The sequence below is a fragment of the Lytechinus variegatus genome, chromosome 10, assembly GCF_018143015.1.
Source record: "Lytechinus variegatus isolate NC3 chromosome 10, Lvar_3.0, whole genome shotgun sequence".
Lineage (NCBI taxonomy): Eukaryota > Metazoa > Echinodermata > Echinoidea > Temnopleuroida > Toxopneustidae > Lytechinus > Lytechinus variegatus.
The window spans coordinates 29645796-29669671 of record NC_054749.1 but is presented as its reverse complement, the minus strand read 5'-3'; the positions used below and the strand labels follow the sequence as shown (position 1 = coordinate 29669671).

General features: G+C 36.8%; 1 protein-coding gene across 1 annotated transcript; it reads left to right on the top strand.

Moving 5' to 3' along the window:
* The first annotated feature begins 1067 nt into the window (after positions 1–1067).
* On the top strand, positions 1068–23546 carry LOC121422842 (protein N-terminal asparagine amidohydrolase-like). Its single transcript, XM_041618053.1, has 10 exons — positions 1068–1100; positions 12801–12934; positions 15277–15379; positions 17385–17559; positions 18333–18406; positions 19127–19180; positions 19653–19706; positions 20179–20279; positions 21067–21180; positions 23147–23546. The coding sequence occupies exons 2-10, from the start codon at positions 12854–12856 to the stop codon at positions 23366–23368; spliced, it is 978 nt and encodes a 325-aa protein (XP_041473987.1). The 5' UTR covers positions 1068–1100; positions 12801–12853; the 3' UTR covers positions 23369–23546.
* The last annotated feature ends 330 nt before the right edge of the window (positions 23547–23876 follow it).

Below are 23876 nucleotides of genomic sequence, written 5' to 3'. Positions count from 1 at the left end.
TAATCAGGGACTCTCTCCAATGCTGAGGTCAGAAATGATTTAAATAGAATGGGGATTTAAGCGCTTATCGTCGTCTGCCACGTCAGAACAGTATGACATTTTGAATTTAAAAAGACATTCATTAGAATGTATTTTGTTTCTGTTGTTACGCTTCTTCTGCTTAATACACTCCTTGAAACTTATGATAATTGTGCTCTCTCGCGTCGTCCGTGTATGTAAATGTACATAAATAAATATTTCTGAAAGGATATTGCATGAAAAATGTAATTTCTGGTATTTTGAGTCAATATAAGCGTATTACGTAATTTAATTGATCAGACACGAAAACCACATTCCGAATTAAGCGATCGTTTTGCGCGTAGATTTTATAGGTTCTCATAAACTCTGAGTATAGTCTTTCGTAGTGAATTCTATGTTTAATTCTCAAGAAATTTATTTTTGAATTCTCTTAGAAACGCAACTTTTAAACTCCATTTTTACACAAAGTCCTTATCGTACGGGGGGGGGGGTCCCACGCCCTCTCCCCCTCGATCGCTTCGGTATCTCACGCTGTCAAAAATATTGTGCCCCCTTCGGGATTTTGCCCCCCCAAAACTGAAAGTGTTCCGGCGCGCCTGCTCGGGGAGAGTGTTTTCATTCTAAATACACAGTGATATGCATATATCCCACCCCCCCCCCAAAAAAAAAAAATTAATTAATTAAAAAAATAAAATAAAATGAATAAATAAATAAATAAAACATTCATAAATAAATAAATAAAAAATAATAAATAAATAAATAAATAAATAGATAAATAAATAAATTAATAAATAAATGAAAATAAAAGATTAAAAAATGGGGAGGAGAGCCCTCTAGGTCACCTAGATTCTCGCCACATCTGGGGCTATTCATAGAGAATAGAGATGTATACTAGTCATAGAGAGGTATACTAATTAGGCGTTTATTAGTATATATCTCTATGATACTAGTATATATCTCTTGGGGCTATTCCGGGGGCTACTTCAGTTATAAGAGTTTACCTTTTTTAGAATAATCCTGCACAGTTGGCACTCCATAAGATTCTGATATTTCTGATCCTTCCTTTATCATCTCGGGCAAATGTGAGTGTAAATTGATTTTTTTTTATTATTTTAAGGTGTTTTTTTAAAGGTTTTACTTTACCTAAAACGAATTAGAACTTGCATTGTGTTTTACTCTTGGCTTACTTTTTATAATTGGTGTGAGATGAATTTTTTTAGCTGTGAGAATGCGTGAGAATTGATGCAGCATAAATAGGAATCCAGCGATACACTCAGTCATACTCATACAGTCCCATCCGCTCAACGTGGTGTTTGGGGAGGGGGGGGGGGGGGGGGGGGGCATTACATCACACACTGCCACTGGCACTGGATTAAGGCAGAGATGCCAAGTTCAAAGACCAGCTATGCGTGAGATTTTCTGTGAATCTGAGGGAGATCACAGACATTGTGTACAATGTATATGGGGATAGGCTGTGAAGTGTGATACTATCACTGATAGTTGCGTGAGACAGAGATTTGAGTAGCTATGTGCGAATACGGGGCATCGCGAGCGCTGGTTTTGGTGGCACGGTTTTCGCGCGGGTTTTGCTACGAGTGGCATCGCCTCCGTCTGGGGCGGCTCATTGGAAATGGGGTTTAATGCGCATGCGCACATAGTAGGTGCAATCTCGTGCCTTTTAACAGACAGCTGAAGATGTGCTCTTTCTGTACATATAAGTTTCAATGTGGATACTCGCCTGTAAAGTGTGGATATCGGAGCTTGAAAGTTCATCAAATTTTTGGACGCGGAAATGTTCGAAATTTTAAAATGGTAAGTAAAACAAGAATCCGATTAGGTATACAATTTGACTGGAAATATATTTGAATTATCAAAAAATCCAAACTTACGCGATTCTGACGCTGCGCAGTCCAGATATAAGAGATGCCAGCTACCCTTGTCACAGCCGGTCTCTCGGCAGTCGAGCTGCCCGATGCGCCTGCGGTTGGCAGGGCGATGCTACCCTTGTCACAGCCGGTCTCTCGGCAGTCGAGCTGCCCGATGCGCCTGCGGTTGGCAGGGTGATGGGAGCGGTCGATAGTGAGTCGTTCATGCTGGATTGAACTAGATCGTAAATTGCTTACTTGATGATTATGTTGTGCCTTTTTTGGGAAATCTCTGTCATTATACCGTAGATAATTATTCTGATATTGATTTTAATACATACATTTGTCACAGAAAGATTTTATCATCCCAAGGTTATGTGACTCAAGTCAAGAGTCTAGTGTAGGTGGTTGATTATCGTTTCATTTGGAAACTGGATTTGCTTTTGACAGTGGAATATCAATGTTGACTTTTCTAAAATTAAATTCATGGGTGGAAATCCCAGGGGGACACGTCCCCCTACCCAAAATAATAGGGGGACATGTAACAATAATACATTTTTTTTTCTTTTTTGGTCAAACTTTTTGGGGTTAAAATGACCTTACAACAGTTTGGGGATAAACTTTTTTTTTAACTTGTCAGAGTTGCCGGCATCCATAGGCGGCGAAAGCTGGGGGAAGTGTACCCCCCCCCCGCCCTTAATTTGAGGTGGGGGACGATCCCCCCCACCTCAATTTTTTTTTTTTGATAACCTTTTTTTTTTCTTTTCTTTTTTTTTTTGCTTGTCAAATTTAGTTTTCTGCGTCCCCCTATAATTTTTGGTTGATAACCTTTGGTGTATTTTTTTGATTATCAAAATAATTTGGTGGTCCCCCCTAAAATTGTTGGCTTTCGCCGCCGATGCCAGCGTCCCCCTACCTTTGGGGCCAATTTCCGCCCATGATTAAAATGCAAAAAATTTGTTGTTTAATTTTTCACTCTCAGAGGAAATATTTCACTTCCACATGGCTCTATTGTCTATTTTTTTTTCTATGTTATTCATTTTTTTTCTATTTTATTATAATTATTATTTTTTTTTTCAAGAAGGGTGCAGGGGGGGTTGTGTTCATAAGTTGAAATGGGGATGGGATTTGTATAAATTTTTGTGTCACTTTTGTTCTCTTGTTTTGAGTGTTGGAGCTTTGATGCCTGTTTTTGTTGCTGTTCAGAGCTTTATTTATGTGCAGTGATTTCACGCTAGAATATGAACTTATTTTTCATAAAAAAAGGAGTGCTCGAACATGGCCTTTGTTGTAATCATACATATCTAAGAAATGCATATATTAAAGCTTAATTTTTATGTTTCCTTCTTGATACTTGAATTACATGCAATGCTACATCTTTACACCCTCAGACTCTGCTGCTCATCCTTCCTAAAAAAAATTGTAATCGAATGCCCACGGTCTCCAAAATGAAAGCTACATTATCCATCTATAAACAAATTGTTGAAACAATAAAATACATAAAGAATTGGTGAAACAATCAAATACATCAGAAAAGCACACTTGTATTTTTATACCATACAAAGTACATGTACAAAAGGAATGATATTTTTCATTTGTAAAAAAAAGACCCCATACATACATGTACACAATACTAAAGTTGAAAAAGAGCTAATTGTAATTTATATCAGAAAAACAAGGAAATACATTAATAATTACAAAAACAATACTTTAAACTAATTTATTTAGGAAATTATCTACATGATGCTGTTTTGATGCCAACTAAATTATATACAAATTATCTCTCATTATCACCTTCATTTGGCAAAAAAAAGAGGCGAGTAATTGTAATTTGCATAATTAATTAGAATTAATTAAAAGAAATTATTTTACACATAATAAGAAGAAAAATTACCAAGTGAAATGATTACACATCAATTGAGTTTTCTTTCACCTTTCCATTGATACCTAAATTACTTCAAAGGGCTCAAAAACAAAGAAGTTAGAGCCTGTTGAAGACTTGGGTTCAAAATGGTCACAAAATGGTCACAAAAATCGGTTATGCACTCCATTGACTTTACATTAAGACAATGACCACAAATTTGGATAAATATGCGCGACTTAAACTGGAATAACTTTATAATTTCTTGATGAAAATTTGAGTTCTTGGTATCATTTGAAAGGTCTTTTTAAGGGCTTTCAAATGATACCAAATTCATTGAGATTTGAGGATTTTCATTTTTTTTGTCACATACCTAATTTGAGAGGATGAACAAGCGCAAGCACGACAAGAGTCCAAAGGCAAAGCCTTGAATCGGGGACGGGACAACTCGGACCACGGGACATCTCGGACCGCGGGCCGAGTTGTCCCACCCATTACGATATTTTTTTTCTCACAAATTTGCGTCTATTTTTCCGTCATTTCGAAATTTCTTGTAAAGATTTTCTAGAGATATGGTCTGATGGTAATGTTCTTCACTTTCTTTTACTTTTTTTTCGCTGTAATTAAAAAAAAGTGTAATTTTAGGCGTTTTTTCGACAGCTCGCGATTCCCATAGGCGCGCGTGTATTAACTGTGTCGGTGCTCGGCTCGGCCCCGCTCAATAACTGACTTGATTTTGTGATCATTTCTCCTCAAAGTACCACTTTTATCGCAGAAGATGGACTTTGTTGTATTCCATTACCTCCATTTTCTCATCACAAGGATAAAATTTGGTGTATTTGTATGATTTTGTTCAAGTTTTCACCTTTTTCTCTCTGGACGCAAGAAGCGAACAACCGATGAACGGTCCGCTGCTCTTCATCGTAATTCTCCGTAGCTCGGCCGCCTAAACTGGCGGGCTGGGATTCAGCCCGAATCCACAATGGAAGTGGGCGTGCACAGTCAAAGAGCTGAGCTTGACTGAGTGAGAGATAGTGAACTAGAGTTTGAAGCTTGGCAGTGTCGTATAGTCACAAAGGCTCTGCCTTTTTTTTTTGCAAATATATATTTTTCAATTTTTTCTATATTGATTTTCCCTGGTTTCGAGCTCTAGATTGTAATGATATAATATGCTTCAATTTCTTTGACTGAGTGTGACTGTGGTGTGGATGTTTGAGTCGCTCAAAAATATTTTTACGTGGGTGGGGGCTCGGGGCGATTTCACTCTTGCCCCCGAAATGCGAAAAAATATTCGGGGTGTAGCTGTGTGGGCATGCCGGGCTGAGGCTAGCCATCAATAAAAAAATGTTTTGTTTTTTTTGGGGGGGCTTAATTTTTCACTTTAAATTTATTATTTTTAGGGCTATTTTTTTTACATTTTATTTTTTATATTGAATTTCCATGGTGTAGAGTTGAGTTTTAAGTTGCAATAATCAATATGCTTTAATTTCTTTGACTTTGAGTGTGACTGTGGTGTGGATGTTTGAGTCAAACAAAAAATACTTTTACGTGGGTGGGGGCTAGGGGCGATTTCACTCCTGCCCCCGAAATGCGAAAAAATATTCGGGGTGTAGCTGTGTGGGCATGCCGGGCTGAGGCTAGCCATCAATAAAAAAATGTTGGGTTTTTTTTGGGGGGGGCTTAATTTTTCACTTTGAATGTATTATTTTTAGGGCTATTTTTTTTCATTTTATTTTTTATATTGAATTTCCATGGTGTAGAGTTGAGTTTTAAGTTGCAATAATCAATATGCTTTAATTTCTTTGACTTTGAGTGTGACTGTGGTGTGGATGTTTGAGTCAAACAAAAAATACTTTTACGTGGGTGGGGGCTAGGGGTGATTTCACTCCTGCCCCCGAAATGCGAAAAAATATTTGGGGTGTAGCTGTGTGGGCATGCCAATTTCATTTTCAATGTTTATATTGAGTTTCCCTTGTGTAGAGAGCCAAGTTTTGGATAGGGTAAAAGGGACGATGATGTGAGGGATGGCGATGATGGCATACCAGCGATAACGAGGGGTGGGCCTTGATGATGAGAGGGACGAAAGGTTAGTGATGGTGATAAGAGGGATGAAGATCTTTGATGACTCTTGATGAGGGGGGGGGGATGATGAGAGGGACGAAGGGAAAGAGATGGAGATGAGGATGTGAGGGATGGCGATGATAAGGGGTGGGCCTTGATGAGAGGGAAGAGGAGGTGCATGAGGGATATAAATAAGAGAGATGATGATGATGATGAGATGGTGAGAAGGACCAGGATGTGAGGGATGATTATGGGAGGAAATCCGGGGGGGGACGTGTCCCCCTACCATAAATAGGGGGACACAATATCAAATGTCCTCCTACTATTTTTCTTCATGGAAAAAAAAATCATTCACAATTGAAATGATACATGTATTTAGGACTAAATGACCTTATATTATTGAAAACCCCCTCTTTTTTCTTGAAAATTGTTTTTGGGTTAAAAAATTACCCTACATTTGGGCGATAACCTTTATTAAATGTTTGTCAAATTTTCCAGCCTGTGGTCCCCTCTACCTTTGGGGGCAGTTTTGCGCCCAAGGGGATGATGATAGGGACGAGGATGATGGGGAGGGTTTGGGATAATAAGGTGAATAGCCGGCAGAGATAGATTTAAGAAGAAAAATCCGTCCCACGAATGCCGCCATGTAGATTCTGTCCCACATAACCCAAAAATATGGCTTGATTTTTGATCAAAATCATGTCATATGATGAAAAATCATACTAGACCCTACAAGTATTTTGGTTATATTGAAAGAAAATAGGGGTAATCCTTTTTTCCAATTATCAATAAATTAAATTCTTCATTCAATAAAAATGACGAATTTATGATTTTAAATTTCATTTCTTTTACATAGCATGTGGTTTTTCTTTTTTATTAAATTCATTTTATTGCTTTATTTTTTATCACTGTGTCATGATTTTTGTCTCACCTGGATAGCAGAGTGAGACTATAGGCGCCGCTTTTCCGACGGCAGCATCAACATCAAATCTTAACCGAAGGTTATTAAATGACAGCATAACTTAGAAAGTATTTGGACATAGTTCATGAAACTTGTACATAAGACTGAAACTTGTACATAAGACTGAACATCCTGCAGCGAGTTCCAGGTCACATTATCAAGGTCAAGGGTCATTAAGGTCAATGAACTTTGGCCACATTGGGGGCATTTGTTGAATTACCATCATATCTCTTTAATTGTATTGGTATATTATTTCATAAGACATGGAAATAAAAGTAACCCAGTATCACTGAACATCTTGTGCGAGTTATAGTATTTTTCAAAGTCAGCACTATTCTGCTTTATTGAATCACGTGATGCAGGTGAGACCGCCAGAGGCATTCCACTTGTTTTATTGTAGAGACTACTCTTTCTCAAGAAAAAGAAATAATAAATGAAAATATTTATATATAAATAATGTAGACATAGTAACGTTCACATATCAAAGAGCTTATTTCATAAAAATCTGAAAACAAATAGAGGGTTTTTTTAATTCAACGTTTAAAAAATTAATCTAATTTCACATAATAAAATACAAAGAACAAGTGAGGATATGACATCATGTTATTTGTATGAGGTTGCTGATTGAATATCCATGAAGAAACGCCAGACCTGTTTCACCAGAAAAATACAAATCATTCTTTAAAATGCAGCGATATTGTTATTCCTTATCCGATTTTTATCAATTTTTTATTGTTTTCTTTGCTCAAATCATATCATTATCAGCCTGGAGTACCCCATTGTCACTTATATATAACTCATTAATATTGCCACAATTGGGTCCAGTTGTTCAAATTATCTAGTAAATACAATATATTTTGTTAATTGCAGAAGCTTGTCTTAAGAGTCATTGAGAAGGTGATCGTATACCTGCAACTTGCATAATTAGTGTAAATATATATACCAAATGTCAACCATTTTCTAACTGGTACACCTTAAATGATTTCATCCATACATGATACAAGGAACTAGAAAATGTAGATTGGAAAACAACACTAGGGCAACTTAGTGTTAGATACAAAGTTCAGTTTTCTAGAATGGGTGAAACAAAAACAACATCACTCAAAAGGAACTGCAAAAATTATTTGATAAAAACGAAACCCTCTTCATAGTTCCTATTTGCAATATTGTATTGACGACTCTTCTCCTGTTTTCAAACCAAGACAAGAATGACTTGTTTTTACCCCCCCCCCCTCCATGTACCTGTCATTTCTTTGTATTTTCCCTCTTTTTCTTTGTTTTTTTTCTATTGATCGATGTTTCAGTGTTGAGTATTGTCATTTTTTATTCCAGTAATAGAATATAAATTTAATTGAAATGAGAGTGGTGAACATAATGAGAAAGGGAGATAAGAATGGAGATAAAATATGATTTGAAAGTATGACAATTTACAGAATATAACATATATATTTCTATTTATTCAAAGTTCATAATTCATTTTTATTTAGGTTTGCATTTTAAATTCAAACAAGGTAATTAAGTGATGCATTTTGGAACAATACTAAATTAAATACATTTTACTAGTATAAACAATAATTGGTAAAAATGCAAAACATAAAACTTATTTAATTTAGTATTCTTTCCTCCTGTAAAAATTAAAACTAAATAAAATGGACATAAGTTAAAGTGGCAAATCGAGGTAGGGGGCACATTCCCCCCCCCCCCCTTAAAAAGTGCTCTAAAGGCAACTTAGAACCTTTTTTTTCTTTGCTTGTCAAATTTTTCCTGAGAAAAAAATTACTGTGATTTGGCAGTAAAGACCTTTTGTCAAAAATTCCTAGACAAAATGCCCCCGGCCCTTTAGGGAAACTTTAGATCCGCCCCTGATTATATTTCAAATGGGAATAAGACTGAGTGGCCTAAAACTTGATTTAAAAAAAATATTCTGAGCTGTATAGGGCAAGGCTTCAGTCTCCAAGCTCACGACTTTACAAGTACGTCCACTTCCATTGGCAATTCTGGCTGAATTCCATCCTGGCAGCCTGACATCCACCCTTGAGACCAAGAAATGAAATTAAAGATAGTAAATCAGGGGAAAACAAGGAATGGAAAGGGGCACAATGAATTACATCATTTTATTTTAAATCCTGTAAAAAATAAAAATAATAATTCAATTAAAAATCAAGCCCCAAAATAAAACACTTTTTATTGATGGCTAGCCTCAGCCCGGCATGCCCACACAACTACACCCCGAATATATTTTTTTCGCATTTCGGGGGCAGGAGTGAAATCACCCCTAGCCCCCACCCACGTAAAAGTATTTTTTGTTTGACTCAAACATCCACACCACAGTCACACTCAAAGTCAAAGAAATTAAAGCATATTGATTATTGCAACTTAAAACTCAACTCTACACCATGGAAATTCAATATAAAAAATAAAATAAAAAAAAATAGCCCTAAAAATAATAAATTTAAAGTGAAAAATTAAGCCCCCCCCCAAAAAAAAAAAATTTTTTATTGATGGCTAGCCTCAGCCCGGCATGCCCACACAGCTACACCCCGAATATATTTTTTTCGCATTTCGGGGGCAGGAGTGAAATCGCCCCTAGCCCCCACCCACGTAAAAGTATTTTTTGTTTGACTCAAACATCCACACCACAGTCACACTCAAAGTCAAAGAAATCAAAGCATATTGATTATTGCAACTTAAAACTCAACTCTACGCCACGGAAATTCAATATAAAAAATAAAATTAAAAAAAATAGCCCTAAAAATAATAAATTTAAAGTGAAAAATTAAGCCCCCCCCAAAAAAAAAAATTTTTTTTTTATTGATGGCTAGCCTCAGCCCGGCATGCCCACACAGCTACACCCCGAATATATTTTTTTCGCATTTCGGGGGCAAGAGTGAAATCGCCCCGAGCCCCCACCCACGTAAAAATATTTTTGAGCGACTCAAACATCCACACCACAGTCACACTCAGTCAAAGAAATTGAAGCATATCATTACAATCTAGACTAGAGCTCGAAACCAGGGAAAATCAATATAGAAAAAATTGAAAAATATATATTTGCAAAAAAAAAAGGCAGAGCCTTTGTGACTATACGACACTGCCAAGCTTCAAACTCTAGTTCACTATCTCTCACTCAGTCAAGCTCAGCTCTTTGACTGTGCACGCCCACTTCCATTGTGGATTCGGGCTGAATCCCAGCCCGCCAGTTTAGGCGGCCGAGCTACGGAGAATTACGATAAAGAGCAGCGGACCGTTCATCGGTTGTTCGCTTCTTGCGTCCAGAGAGAAAAAGGTGAAAACTTGAACAAAATCATACAAATACACCAAATTTTATCCTTGTGATGAGAAAATGGAGGTAATGGAATACAACAAAGTCCATCTTCTGCGATAAAAGTGGTACTTTGAGGAGAAATGATCACAAAATCAAGTCAGTTATTGAGCGGGGCCGAGCCGAGCACCGACACAGTTAATACACGCGCGCCTATGGGAATCGCGAGCTGTCGAAAAAACGCCTAAAATTACACTTTTTTTTAATTTCAGCGAAAAAAAAGTAAAAGAAAGTGAAGAACATTACCATCAGACCATATCTCTAGAAAATCTTTACAAGAAATTTCGAAATGACGGAAAAATAGACGCAAATTTGTGAGAAAAAAATCTCGTAATGGGTGGGACAACTCGGCCCGCGGTCCGAGATGTCCCGTGGTCCGAGTTGTCCCTGATTCCTTGAATCTCACGCATAATGCGTGAGACTTGGAGCTCTGTTAAGGAAAAAGAAAACTTTTTACTTTTTGAAAGGTAGGTCGGTATTATCCTGGTGCTGTTTATTTCTTCAGGGCTGGTGACTTTTTAAACTCCATTATATTTGGCTTTGTGATTGATTGTAGTTTTTTATACACATTGACATGTACGATAACACAGAGAGGGTAGATTGTGGTCACAAAAGCTAGGAAACAAAACTGTGAAAACAGAAATTATGCACTTACTGTACCACCATTATATGGATGAAGGTCTATTGTGGATCGTGTGGCAGTATCCTGACATGGAGGCACAGACTGGAACCTCAAAAAACGAAAAGTTCTGTTGCGGTAGCTCTTCTTTCAGAATTCATAGCAAAAAAGTGGCCGATCGAGAAAGGTACCGAGGGTGTAGGGCACATACACCAATATGACCAAGTCTATAAGCGCTAGTTCTATAGCCTCGGTCTCGATCTGCCGTTTTGTTTTGAGTTTTGAAAGAAGGAGAGGTATCGCAACAGAAATTTTCGTTTTTTTGACGTTCCAGTCTGCACGTCTGTGCCTCAATGTCAGGATACTGCCACGCGATAGACCTTCATCCATATAATCATGGTAAGTGCATAATTTCTGTTTTCGCAATTTTGTTTCCTAGCTTTTATGACCACAATCTACCCTAGTCCCGTGCGTATGAGTAAGTGCATGGTGAGCTTCTGGACTCCTCCCCGCGAAGCGCGCCGGAGCTCTCTGGGTTATGAGTACGAGTGCGCACACACAAGTAGACCAAAATTAAAAAGCTTCAGTCTCTGTATTTAGTTGTTCCGCTGAACAGCGTTAACATTGGCTCCACTCACCAATACATAGACTGAAGTATTGTTGGCCCGTACATAAATAAAACAACATATTTTTATTGGAAGTAAAAGTTAGAGCTAGACCAAAAGCAAATTGGCATTGCTAATCCCCTAATGGTGGCTGCACATTAGCAGCCGTCTGTGTACGAGGAGAAATAAAAGAAAAATGTTTAAAAACTCCTCAAAACAGACAGCTGCCAGCTGTCTATGTTAAATCTAACATTTGGCAGAAACCTTTCAGATTAATTTTTGTACATAAAATGTCACATTATGAAAAATAAATTACATTTAACTTGACAAGAAAATATAAAATTCAGAAATATCATACCTTAGATTGCACTTACCACTAATTTCTTTAAATTCACTTAATATAATCAATCATTTTTGTGAATTCTGAAAAAATGTTGAATATAAGTTTTGTCTCGAAAACAGAATAAATATCAGGTACGGTATTGTAACCAGATATTTTATATTACTATTGGAAACCTGTTTTTCTTTCAAATATCAATCACATTGAGTTGTACGCCGTGATCAATGTCGGCAGTTGAATTAGTGCTCTTAACTAGGGATGTTTCATAGACAAAATGTTTTTTTTTTTTACTGGTTCTCACCAGTCAAATGTTTAATATTTAATATATATCACCAATGACTGAATATTGACCACTTTAAAGGTAAATGCCAGTTTTGGTGACGATATCAAAATGAGTTCGTACAGAATTCAATGAAATGACCACCAAAGTATATGTTTGTATAAATAAAACATATGTGCCAAAGGATTCTGGAAGGAATTGTGTAATTGCTGAGAAATCAGCAAATAAGCACAGGATTCGGGTCAAGCGTCGGGCCCAACATTCAAAGCAATAATTATACACTGTCCCACATGCGCTTATCTGTGTTGGTGATCTTCAGCATGATTTTTCAGCGTAGATTTCAAGATTTCACAAAGTTCAGTTTATGTGACTGTACCAGATCTAGATCCTCGATGATACTGACAATTAACCCTTGTTTTACAGACTTTCTCATGAAATCAGTGTTTACTGCAACTACTGGCATTTCTCTTTAAGACCTATCTTTCCCTTATCTTTATTAAATCTATCACATGATATTGATTTTCTAACCTTTAACCAACCAAGTAAGAATATGGAAATTAGATAACCATGCAGAGCATCATACCATAATATCATAACTTTATTCACTATAAATAAGTTTGCTTGCCTCATCAGCTCATAACATTACATGGCCATTTTGTTAATGACTCTTGGTTGATCAGCTGCTGTTATACAGTATAACTGCTGTTATACAGTATAACTGCAGCGGATTAACTCTGACAAATTTGTGCAACATTAATGTAAGACCATTGTTGTTCTGAACCTGATTTCAACTTCAGAATAGAGTCAAAGAAATCTAGAATTAGAGGACTAACACAATTCTCTAATAATTTTTTCTTGTACCTTGCAGTGAGAACATAGGAGGTTCAGGTGGATTTGCTGGTTTCCTCCACTCTCTTCATCATGCCTCTCATGATTGATGGACAGCTTTATCATCCCAAGGAGAATGTCATGCAATTGGTTGAAGATTATCCAAAATTTAAGGTACTTTATTTAAGTCTTGAGTAGAATAGCACTAAATGGTGGGTTTCTTTCATGGCTTTATAATCTGCATTGCAATCCCGTGTAGAGAAAGGTAGATGATACTGAAATCCTTTAAGAAACAAGTTAAAGACAGATTTACTGAACAAATACTTAGATCAGTAAACGAATCCCTGCTGGTTATATCTTGTCTAACTTGATAAATTGTATTGTTCCCATAATTATCTATGCAAAAATAGAGCTCTACTACTAATTTTCTTTATTTTTCCTCTTTTCTTTCTTCTTTTTTTAATTTCAGATTCTTATACTTTAGGTCTAATAGAATTTGTTTGCATTCTGCATTTAATTTTTTTTTTTCATTTTGCTTTATAGTGTATCTTTGTAAATATATTTATCAGTACTTTGGTTACTTCAAATTGTTTCAATAACATTCTGGTGGCCTATGGCCCACAAGCTAAGCTTTTTAGTAGGTCACCACATTTCAACCGCGTAGCCAGGATTTCATTTTGGAGGGGGCGGTATAAATGCACGCAAAGCGTGCCAACACTTACAGAGCGCGCGAAGCGCGCTCCCTAGGGGGCGGGTGCAGGGAGGGGGAGTTTCCCCCTCCCGCGCGAAGCTTTTAGTATTTCATAAATTGAAATGAAAAGGAGCCGTTTCTCTTGTCTCTAGTACCTCCAATTTGGTTGACTATATTGCGATTTTGAACCTTGTTTTCAAAAGTGATTGTGAACGCACAAAAGAGGTATACAATGGATGAAATCAAAATTATAACTCCGCGCGAAGCGCGGAAGCTAAAGCGTTTTATCAATTTTTCTTGCCATAAAAAGGGTCCCGAGAAAAGGGTATTCTCAAAGATATATTGAATACTTTCCTTGGAAAGATCAGATTTGATTGCAACTAATTTAGCAACAGTGCATATTTTTAACTCGCAAAACAGAGGAGAAGAAGTGTAGCAGAAGATATTCCTCCCCGCGCAGAGCAATGAAACTCTGAAATTTCCAAGGGCGGACGTTTCATCAAATGTAGATATCTCTAATACCCAATCGGCTCTAATTCAATTGATTTTCTAACATTATTGAACTTAATTACAAGGAAAATATTGCGCAAAAAGTTGAAACTTCTGTGATTTATTGAAATTATCTTTCTATATAAAAAAAGGATCCTGAAGCGCTTCATTTTTAATATAAAGAAACTTAAGTGTCATTCAAAATTTCAAACTGAGGGCGCAAAACAGGACAGGAGATAAATGTATACAGGGAAATGACATGAAATTTAATACAATTTGATAAAAAATATTGTACTTTTTTATTTAATACGACACGAATTTCATACCTTCCTCTTTTTATATTAGGAACCTAATTGCTCCAAAATTATGATTGTTTAGTAATGAGCTGAAAAGCGGGAGAAGTTGACTTTATGGAGGTGACGGCAGAAACTGATATAAAGATTTTACCCGCTCGGAGCCGACCAGACCAGAAGTTGCGCGATCAATTGAAAAAAAAAAAGATAACTTCATATATTTACTTCGGCCTAACCTTACTCAAATTCATGCCCTAATGTATACAATTTTAACTCTAACTGGCAAGAAGCACATAGCTGAGGTGGAAAAACAGGGTTAGAGAAAAGGTGGGGGAAACAATGGCGAACTTCAATATTGTCATTTAACCGCGCACAGCGCGGAAGCAAAATTCATATATAAATTTAGATCAAGAAGAGTGAAGGAGTTTCTCTTTTGAGAAAAAAAAGAATAAAAAGAAAAAAAACACAAAGCTACCTTTCTTCCCTTTCCTCCCTTCCCTTTTCCTTTTCTCTCTTTTTTCCCTTCTTTTTTTTTTCTTTTTGGGGGCATTTTGGGGGGGGGGGCGACCGCCCCCACCGCCCCCCCCCCCTGGCTACGCTCCTGCCACATTTCATTTCCATCTTGTCTGATGGATGTTGCTATATTCCATAAAAAGTAGTGCATGTATTATGTATATTATTCTGTAATTATTTACTTTTGTTCTTTTCTATTTACTTGAATTGCAAAGATTTACTATTGATGTAGTGTAATGTCGGTATTGAAACAAAATAAAGATTAATTAATTCATTTATTCATCCATCCATCCATTCATTCATTCACTATTTCCTCCAAGGAGAGTGAGGGAGGGAGGGGGACTGGTTTGTGGGTTTCACAACGTACTTGGATCAATTACATGTCAACTTTAGGTTCCATAAATAACTCACAGGTCTTCTACTGTAATTGATTGCAAAGTTGCAATGGAGTGCTTCCCTGTTTCTTTTGTTGTTGCTGTTTTTTCGCTCTTTCCTCATTACTCTCCAAATTTAAATGTCATTTCTTGAAGGATGAAGCAGCAGCTTTCTGCACCAAACCAGTGCACCATTGTGAAGCTATAGATCTTCTCTATGTTAATCAGAGGGAATATGCTGTGACTATTCCAAGTGATAGTGAGTATTACATACCTAAGATTGTTATCTCTGATTGGTCAAAACTGCATCATGTGATGCGGTGCTATTCCATCTACTAGTATCATCGTCTAAGGGGTATGACTTACTGTACATTTCTTCCATCAAACCCTCTGATAGTACTCGTAATCCCTGAGAGCAGGACCACAAGTTGTGTTGCTACATGCATATCAAGCTGGCTTGAGCTAACTGGCTGCACTGCTGCTTGGTTATGTACATGTAGCAAACACTGAGCTGGCTGGCCAACTGGATTTATTGGTTGTCCTGGCCAGCAGCAGAGCAGCCCTGGGAGTGCAGCTCATTTGAATTACATCTTACATGATTTAGCAAATCAAAATGAGATTAAAGTTACACTAGCAGTCCTGAAATTTAATCGAATTAGGATAGAGTTATGTGTTATTATTGATGAGTTATATAAAACAAATGTTGATTGCTCTGTATTTCAGATGACAGTGAAAATCATCACTCCCTCTGCTTTTCATACGGGCCCTTGATTCTATCACCCCTCTGCCATGGCTTCGGGGTGATAGAATGGCGGATATGAAATGCACCTCGGGAATGATAATTTACACAGTCATCCTCATGCACACTTTATATTTGTATACTGTTTACCAACATTTCTTCTTAAATTGGCTCTCATGAAACCCAAACTTTTCTCTGCATTTCTTTATCACCTTGGCCCTGAAACACAAAGCTTAGTGACTGATCACACTATTTTTTTTTTATTACCATGAGATAAATTTTGTAGAAAATAATTGGGATGAAAGAGTTGAGGTGATTTAGACCCTGGAATGCTCGAAAGAGCACTGGAAGTGTTGAAACTTATCCACTGTTGCCGATTTAGGCAGTAAGTCGTGAAAGTAGCCCCTGAAATTAAAAGAATTTTTTTTTTGCCTGGTGGAAAGTGAGGCAAGGTGAAAATAAGACTCCATGTTGTAATTTTTTTTTTTTGGGGGGGGTTTACACATGAAGTAGGAATAGATGAAATTAGTGATTACATTACCAGTTGGAATTAGTTTTGACCAGTTGTTGAATTGTAAACTATTATTGAGCACTTTTAGAAATGCACGTCGACATAGTCATCTGGTACGAGATGACGTCATTTTTTAGCGTTCCATACGCCTCAGGTCCTCACACACGTCCACTATCAGAATCGAGAACCTCGCCACATCCATTTTGCGGTTCTCCTAAATCATAGTCGACGTGCACGTGAGTGACGTCATTTAACCAATCAAGCTCAGCATGAAGTTCAACCTTTCCCTTTTAAAACACAGTTTTCAGTAACTTTTTCACAAAATTAATGTAAGTTGTACGATGCATTATGTTTATCATATTTGAAATTGCTTTCTGATCTCCAAAATCTATATCGATATATATCCTACCTCGCGTAAAAAGGAATCAAAGCAAGTGAAAGGGCAAGTGTGCACAAGTCGCACCTTCGCATCACCCGACCGGGTCGCCAGGCGATGGTACGCCCAGATCTTCCGGGTCGGGCAGCGTGTCATGACCCGCTGGTTATCGCGCTGTTTCAAGTGGACGTACGTACACGTACAAGTCGAGTGAAATCTAAAGTCATCCGATCTGTAGTGAACGAGGGCAGACGACGACGTTGACTCGAGCGATCAGAGGACTGCTACGACGTTCTCGTTCACTACTCCTAAAAGTCTCTATTCATCACGAAACTGGTCCTAAAAAGAGGGTCATGGGTTCAAATCCTAACCATGGCATTTTTTCCTTCAGCAAGAAATTTATCCGCACTGCTGCACTCGACCCAGGTTAGGTGAATGGGTACCTGGCAGGATTAATTCCTTACATGCACTGAGAGCCGGTGATTGTAGTTCGAGCTAAAGCCGGGGTAATAATAGCAGCGCTTTGTATCCTCAGGCAAAAGGCGCTTTATAAATACAGCTATTATGATTAAAATGATATTTTTTAATGTATGTTCGACTCCTCTGATGTGTGTCTATCCTTTTTTTGTACCATATAGATATTGTTAAGATCCTTGGTTCTGATGATGCCACTACTTGTCACATCATTGTCCTGCGTCATTCAGGGAGTGGAGCCACAGCTATGGCCCACCTTGATGGCCATGGTATAGAGGGTGGTATCACCAATATGCTTGCTTCAATCTTAACACTCAGTACTGGATGCAGTGAGGGCAGGTTAGTGCTTTACTTATTGGTTAGTGTGGTGTTATACATTTAGAGTGTATGCTATATAAGTTTTAGAATTAAAGACATGTTAAAGGTCAAGTCCACCCCAGAAAAGTCTTAATTTTAATCAATAGAGAAAAATCTAACAAGAATAATGCTCAAAATTTCATCAAAATCTGATGTAACATAAGTAAGTTACGACAATTTAAAGCATTGCTAATTTTTCACAGAACAGTTATATGCACAACCCAGTTACATAGGATGTGAATATACATTAACTGTTCTGTAAAATTAAGTGAATCTTAGAAATGTTATAACTTTCTAGATGAAATTTTCAGTGTTATGATTGTTCGATTTTTCTCTTTTTGTTCAAGTCAAATTTTTGTTGGGGTAGACTTGTCCTTTAAAACATTGTATGCCTTTATATATATCATGAAGATGTCAAGCACTATTTATTACGCCTGGTGCCTTCTTAAAATGGATGATTCTTGTTACAATGTTTACAAACCTATGGAAATGATGAAATTCTGTTTTCACTGGGTGACTAGTTTCCGTAGCAATTAGGGATATTTGACAGCTCATAGGCATGTAACACAATAGATCTACAATTGTGCAATTAAGCTTATGAATAAGTGTATCAGAAAACATGAACCAAAAGTATGTGTATTAATAATTGATGATTCTTTCCCCCTCCTTTCTCCATCTCTCTATCTCTTTGCCCCCTCCCCTGCTCGCTGTCTCCCTTCCGCCTTCCTCCCCATTATTTTTTTTATTTATTATAGACTAGAATTACACATATTTGGTGGCTTCTGTGATAGCCGAGGAGAATCAATAGAGATTTCAGCAAATGTTTTCAGTGAGTATACACATTTTAATATTCTAAACTTGGGTTCGATTCAACTCTGCTCTAAATCTTTGCATTGTTACTCTGGATAGCCAAGCGTGACACAATTATCTAACAAGAGGAGGTTCAATATATGTATATCAACACTCAAATCATTCATTCGTGTCTGGGAATACTTGATTTCTTGATCATTACAGCATGGGAAAAGAATGCAGTAAACATGCAACATAAAGTTTTGACATTCAGGGTTTCCCAAAATTTTCCCACAGATTTAACCATTGCCTAAGTCAAACCAGTTTTCAGAATACAGGCCATACTTTAATAGCCAGAATATATTTTCACAGGTATTTCAAGATCATATGTTAAGTGATATTCAAATCTTGGTCTTTATTGGGGTGGAAAAGTTATGTACAGATGTGGATTTTTCTGATAATATAATATTATGTACATGTTTTGGTCATTTAGTTCTCAGTTTCTCAAAACAAATTCCAGAAAAATGTGTGTGAATCGGGTCAATTTTTCTTACAAATCCAGTCACTCAGTATGAAGTCAGAAATCTTCAATAGTCGTGACATAAGTCACAAAAATAAAAGTATATATGTATAGTCAATACCTTGACCAATAAGTCCAATTATGTAGGTTTACATTCATCTTATCTATAACTGTTCAGTTTTGATATATAACACATCAATTTCATCATTATAAAAGATATATTTCTTGGTTTCTTTGCAGGTATATTTCACAAATGTGTACATGACATTCACCTTGTTACAGCTTGCATGTCAGGTAATATCATGGGGAAGATTCTCCCAATGTTTCAAATTCATATCTGTCAAATCACTTGTGTCACTCTCCCTTTACACACTAATCTCATCTACACTCAGTTTATATCTACTAATGCACAATCTACTGGTGTTAAAAAAAAATCACTTTTTAATTTTGTATTTTTTAGTATAAGAATGTGTGGAATTATCATCAAGGACTCTCTTTTTCATTATGGGAGTGTCAATTTGTAATGTTCTAAGCTGATTGAGTGTTTGACTTTGGAATCACACCAATTTTTCCCAGTATTGTCAATTGCATCAAAACTAACAATTGATAATAATTGTGGCTGTTTTATTGATTTTTCCTATTTCCTTTTTCCCAGATTGTCAATTTTCTACTCATATTCTCTTAGCCTGTAATAGATTGGTAAATAGATTGGTACATTACTTGATATTCAGTTATAAAGTATGTGGAATGTGTTATCTTTTTATAGAATTAAATGATACAGTGAAGGATGGGATACATTGGCCAATACTTTATGGTGTGGGTAAGTTAAAGGGCCACTTTCACTATTTTTTTTTGGCGGAGGGAGAGGAGGAGCAATAAAAGAGCAGCATTTCCTCTCAGATTTGCGCCTATTAACATCTCTTTAAAAAAGTTTTTATATTGAGCATTGAAATGAATATATAATCACAACAAATATTGTTATCTTGGAGAGCCATTCATCAATTTCTGTGTAGCTCACCCAGATATTGAATAAAGTTTTTATTTTGGTTATTTTAGTACCCTGAAAAATACAACAATGCTGTCACAATTAAATTGGCCACCAGGCGACAAGAGTGCTTCTCAGCCAATCAAAATCAAGGAAAGTTGTAGAATCTGACAACTTGTCAGACCAAAAATGATGATGAAACTCTCCCAGAACTAATCATAATCTTTTTGCCCGGAATTAATTTTTATCCTAGACGACCATATTCAACCCAGGATTCATACTCAGATTTTTAAATCCCTTTATACAGCTGTTAATGTCAATAGCGGGGAAATCTTCCCAGCATCCTTTGCTGACAAAGGTCCTGACAAGCCACTTAGAAGCGTCTACACGCTGTTTGGTAACCATCATGTAAGTTTAAAAAATGTCTTCCAGGGTAGGAAATAAGTTTCGAATTTTTTTCTATTGAAAATTATTTGACTTCCTGCTGAAATGGTATAAAACATTGTATGAGAGCTTTGGCAAATATTCATGAGAGAGGGCATATCACTTTATTATGATCATACAAATGATGATTATGAAAATGCCCAAATACGCTATAGCATGCAGTTGTATACTAGTACTTGAACAATTCCTAAAAATTAATACTCTTAAAAAACAAATTAAAAGACGAAATTTCTATATTTATTGAATCAAATCAAATAACAATATTTGCAGGAAATGGGAATGATTGAAATATAGCATTTATGAATAATAGCACAGAATCAGAATTACTCTTGATATACCAAAGCAAGTTATTAAAATGATATACAAGGGCAAGAACTGCAAGGTCTAATAGACAATGTGTGTTAACCTGTGCTCTACCATTGACCATAGAGAGAAAGTGGCAATTGAATCAATGAGGTGTCTTTGAAATTATCCAAGGCATGCAAGAAATAGTACTTCTGGCATTTGTGTGATGTGTTGCCAGTGTGAGGGGCAAAGAGATACTAAAGTAATGCAATCTCAGAACTTGAGCTTTGGTGGCAACACATTTGTGAAGTATTTGTAGAAGACCCTAAAACTGATAAGAGAACACATGTATTGATCTTTATAACATTTCAAACACATTCTGAATCATTTATATTCTGAATGAAAATCATAACTTTCATGAATTTATTCATCATTTCCATTGTGATTCCCCTTTTTACCCTCATAGATGCGTAATGTTTATGATCACACTAGTGGACTCCATGTGATCACTCCGTTCACCTACAGGGCTATGCCTTACATCAGTAACTGGCTGCTACAACCAGATTCATTTATCCGTGAGGTGAGTTCATATCATAAAAGACAGTAACTTTTTCCGGGATTCAAAATAAAGATCCAGCTACTAATTTGTAATTTCAAACTGCTCAGGGCATACAAGAATCGCCTAAGCTTTACAGACTAAGTAGTCAAAGGGGTATTTCATAAAGGGAGTAAAATGTTCGCAGAAGAATGATTCAAAGTCACAATTAAAGAGAAATGCCAGTAGTTGCAGAAAACACTGATTTCATGAGAAAGTCTGTAAAACAAGGCTTAATCGTCAGTATATCATTGAGGATCTAGATCTGGTACAGTCACATTAACTGAACTTTGTGAAATCTTGAAATCTACCTGAAAAATATTCACACTGAAGATCACCAACACAGATAAGCGCACATGGGACAATGTATTATTATTGCTTTAAATGTCGTGCCCGACGTTTGACCCGAATCCTGTGCTTATTTGCTAATTTCTCAGCAATTACACAATTTCTTCCAGAATCCTTTGGCACATATTCTTCATTTATACGAACAGACACTTTGGTGGGCATTGGATTCTGTGCGAACTCAATTTGATATCGTTACCAAAACTAGACTTTACCTTTAAATTAGTGTTGCATGTGGTACATAGCACATCATGTATCCTTTCAGACTCACTGCTGTACATATTTGCGACCAGAAAAATATATTCAAAATAGTTGCTATTGCTATGTAAGGTACGATACATGTATGGCGCACGTATGGTGTCAAGGACTCAAAAACAATAAACACAAAGGTGGTTTTGAAAACCCACCGTTGAGTCCACGGTTTATGCAGATTTTCGATATAAATTACGCTTAATTTAGCCCGTATCGGGTGCATGTATAAAAAATGTCCAATGCTGATGTGCACTTTTGTCTCATTGCGCCAAATTGATGCCTGTTAACATGGTTAGATACGCCATTTATTCATGAGTTCACTCTTTGAAGAGTGGCCTCATGAATAAAAACAATGGACTCGTGAATAAAGTAGCGTGGATAACCACGGCAACAGGCGTCAAGTTGGTGCACTGACAAAAGCAGCGTTGAAATTTTTTATTCATTCACCTGATGCGCGCTAAATTAAGCGTAATTTTTCTAGGAAATCTGCATAAACCATGGACTCAACCGTGGGTTCTCTAAAAACCACCTTTTTGAATTCGGGCAAATGGAGGCAAAAGCGTATTTTCATTACCATTTAGGGGCAACTGTATATTCCATCGACTGGTCTAGATTTCCATAAAGTTCCTTGATTCGGGACGTGTTTTATGCACTTGTTTTAGGGAGTAAAATGTTGACAGAAAGCATGTGGAAACATGCAAATAAGCCTTATTTTTACCAATGGAATAAGGGTTTAGGTTAGGATTTATATGCCTATGGTCATATATCCTTCATAATACAGGTAAGTCTGCCCAAGTCAAATCTCTCGGGACCAGATAAATCAGTTCAACGTAGGAGATGTGTATAACACATGTATAATCTGGTCTAAGATATTGCTTCGTCTTTAATAGGCTATTATTTGACTTAAGGAAGGTTGACTTAGGCAGAGTTACCTGATTTTTTTTTATTCTTCCAAGTGGGTGTTTCATAAAGTTGTTCGTAAGTTAAGAGCGACTTTAAGAACAACTGGTGATCCTTTCTTGTGGTTAGTAGTATACAACATTGGCAATGGTTTAGCACGGAAGAAAGGTTCACCAGTTGTTCTTAAAGTCGCTCTTAAGTTACGAACACCTTTATGAAACGACCCCCCAGGCCTTTTATTTTGAATGTTAAGGCCAGACCAATTTTTAGAAGGCCCATTTTTATATAACATAAAAAAGAGGGCAGGTTAATATCCAAAGCCAGAGAAAAGGATCATTCAAGCCAATCAAGAGGGCATCCATTTAAGCCCTGGCCTCCACCTTACCCTCCCCATCCCAGGACTTGGTCCCATTGATGTTCTTACGATCTTCTGCCACTTTCTTGTTCCTCTCAGCATCTGTCGACATCACCGGAGGTTGAGCCTCCATACTTTGAGGAAGGTATCCGTGATGCCATCCGATGGGTCATGAATCACCCCCACCCCACCCTCACTGTCTTCCCTGGTAATAAACCCAGGGTATATACCAAGAACCAAAATGGATTATGGGTAGATTACTCCCAGGCCCCTGATGATCGGTCATCATCGATGTCCACATCGTCATCGATGTCGTCTTGATAGCAATGGAATTAGTCGGCTGCCACAAACATCTCATAGAATTATGTAAACCTGTAATTTGTCTGATAAAAGGTGTATTTATTGAAATATGTATATTTAATAATGTATTTGAATATAAACCAAAGTTATTTTATTTTTATGTGTTGGATGTCGATAGTTATGTTCATTATTGGGTAGGTAGACACAAATATAATCGAACATGAGTTAACTTGATCATTTTGTCGCAATAGAATATAATTCAGTGGACAAAATACTTTCAACAATGAATTATGATTTCATTCTTGAAAAACGTTCAATAACAATGGACATTCGTTGAATGTATGATAATTCAAAGAAAATGCATTCATGTTTACCCATTTTGAAAGAACTGTTGTAAGTTCTAATGCGTGTTGATAACTTGCATGTGAAAATATATTTAGGCGTAGTCATAAATTGTGAATTATGTGAAATATATATATGTACGCTATGTGACCATTGCAACTTATATGTGCAGAGAGAAAAAGATTTG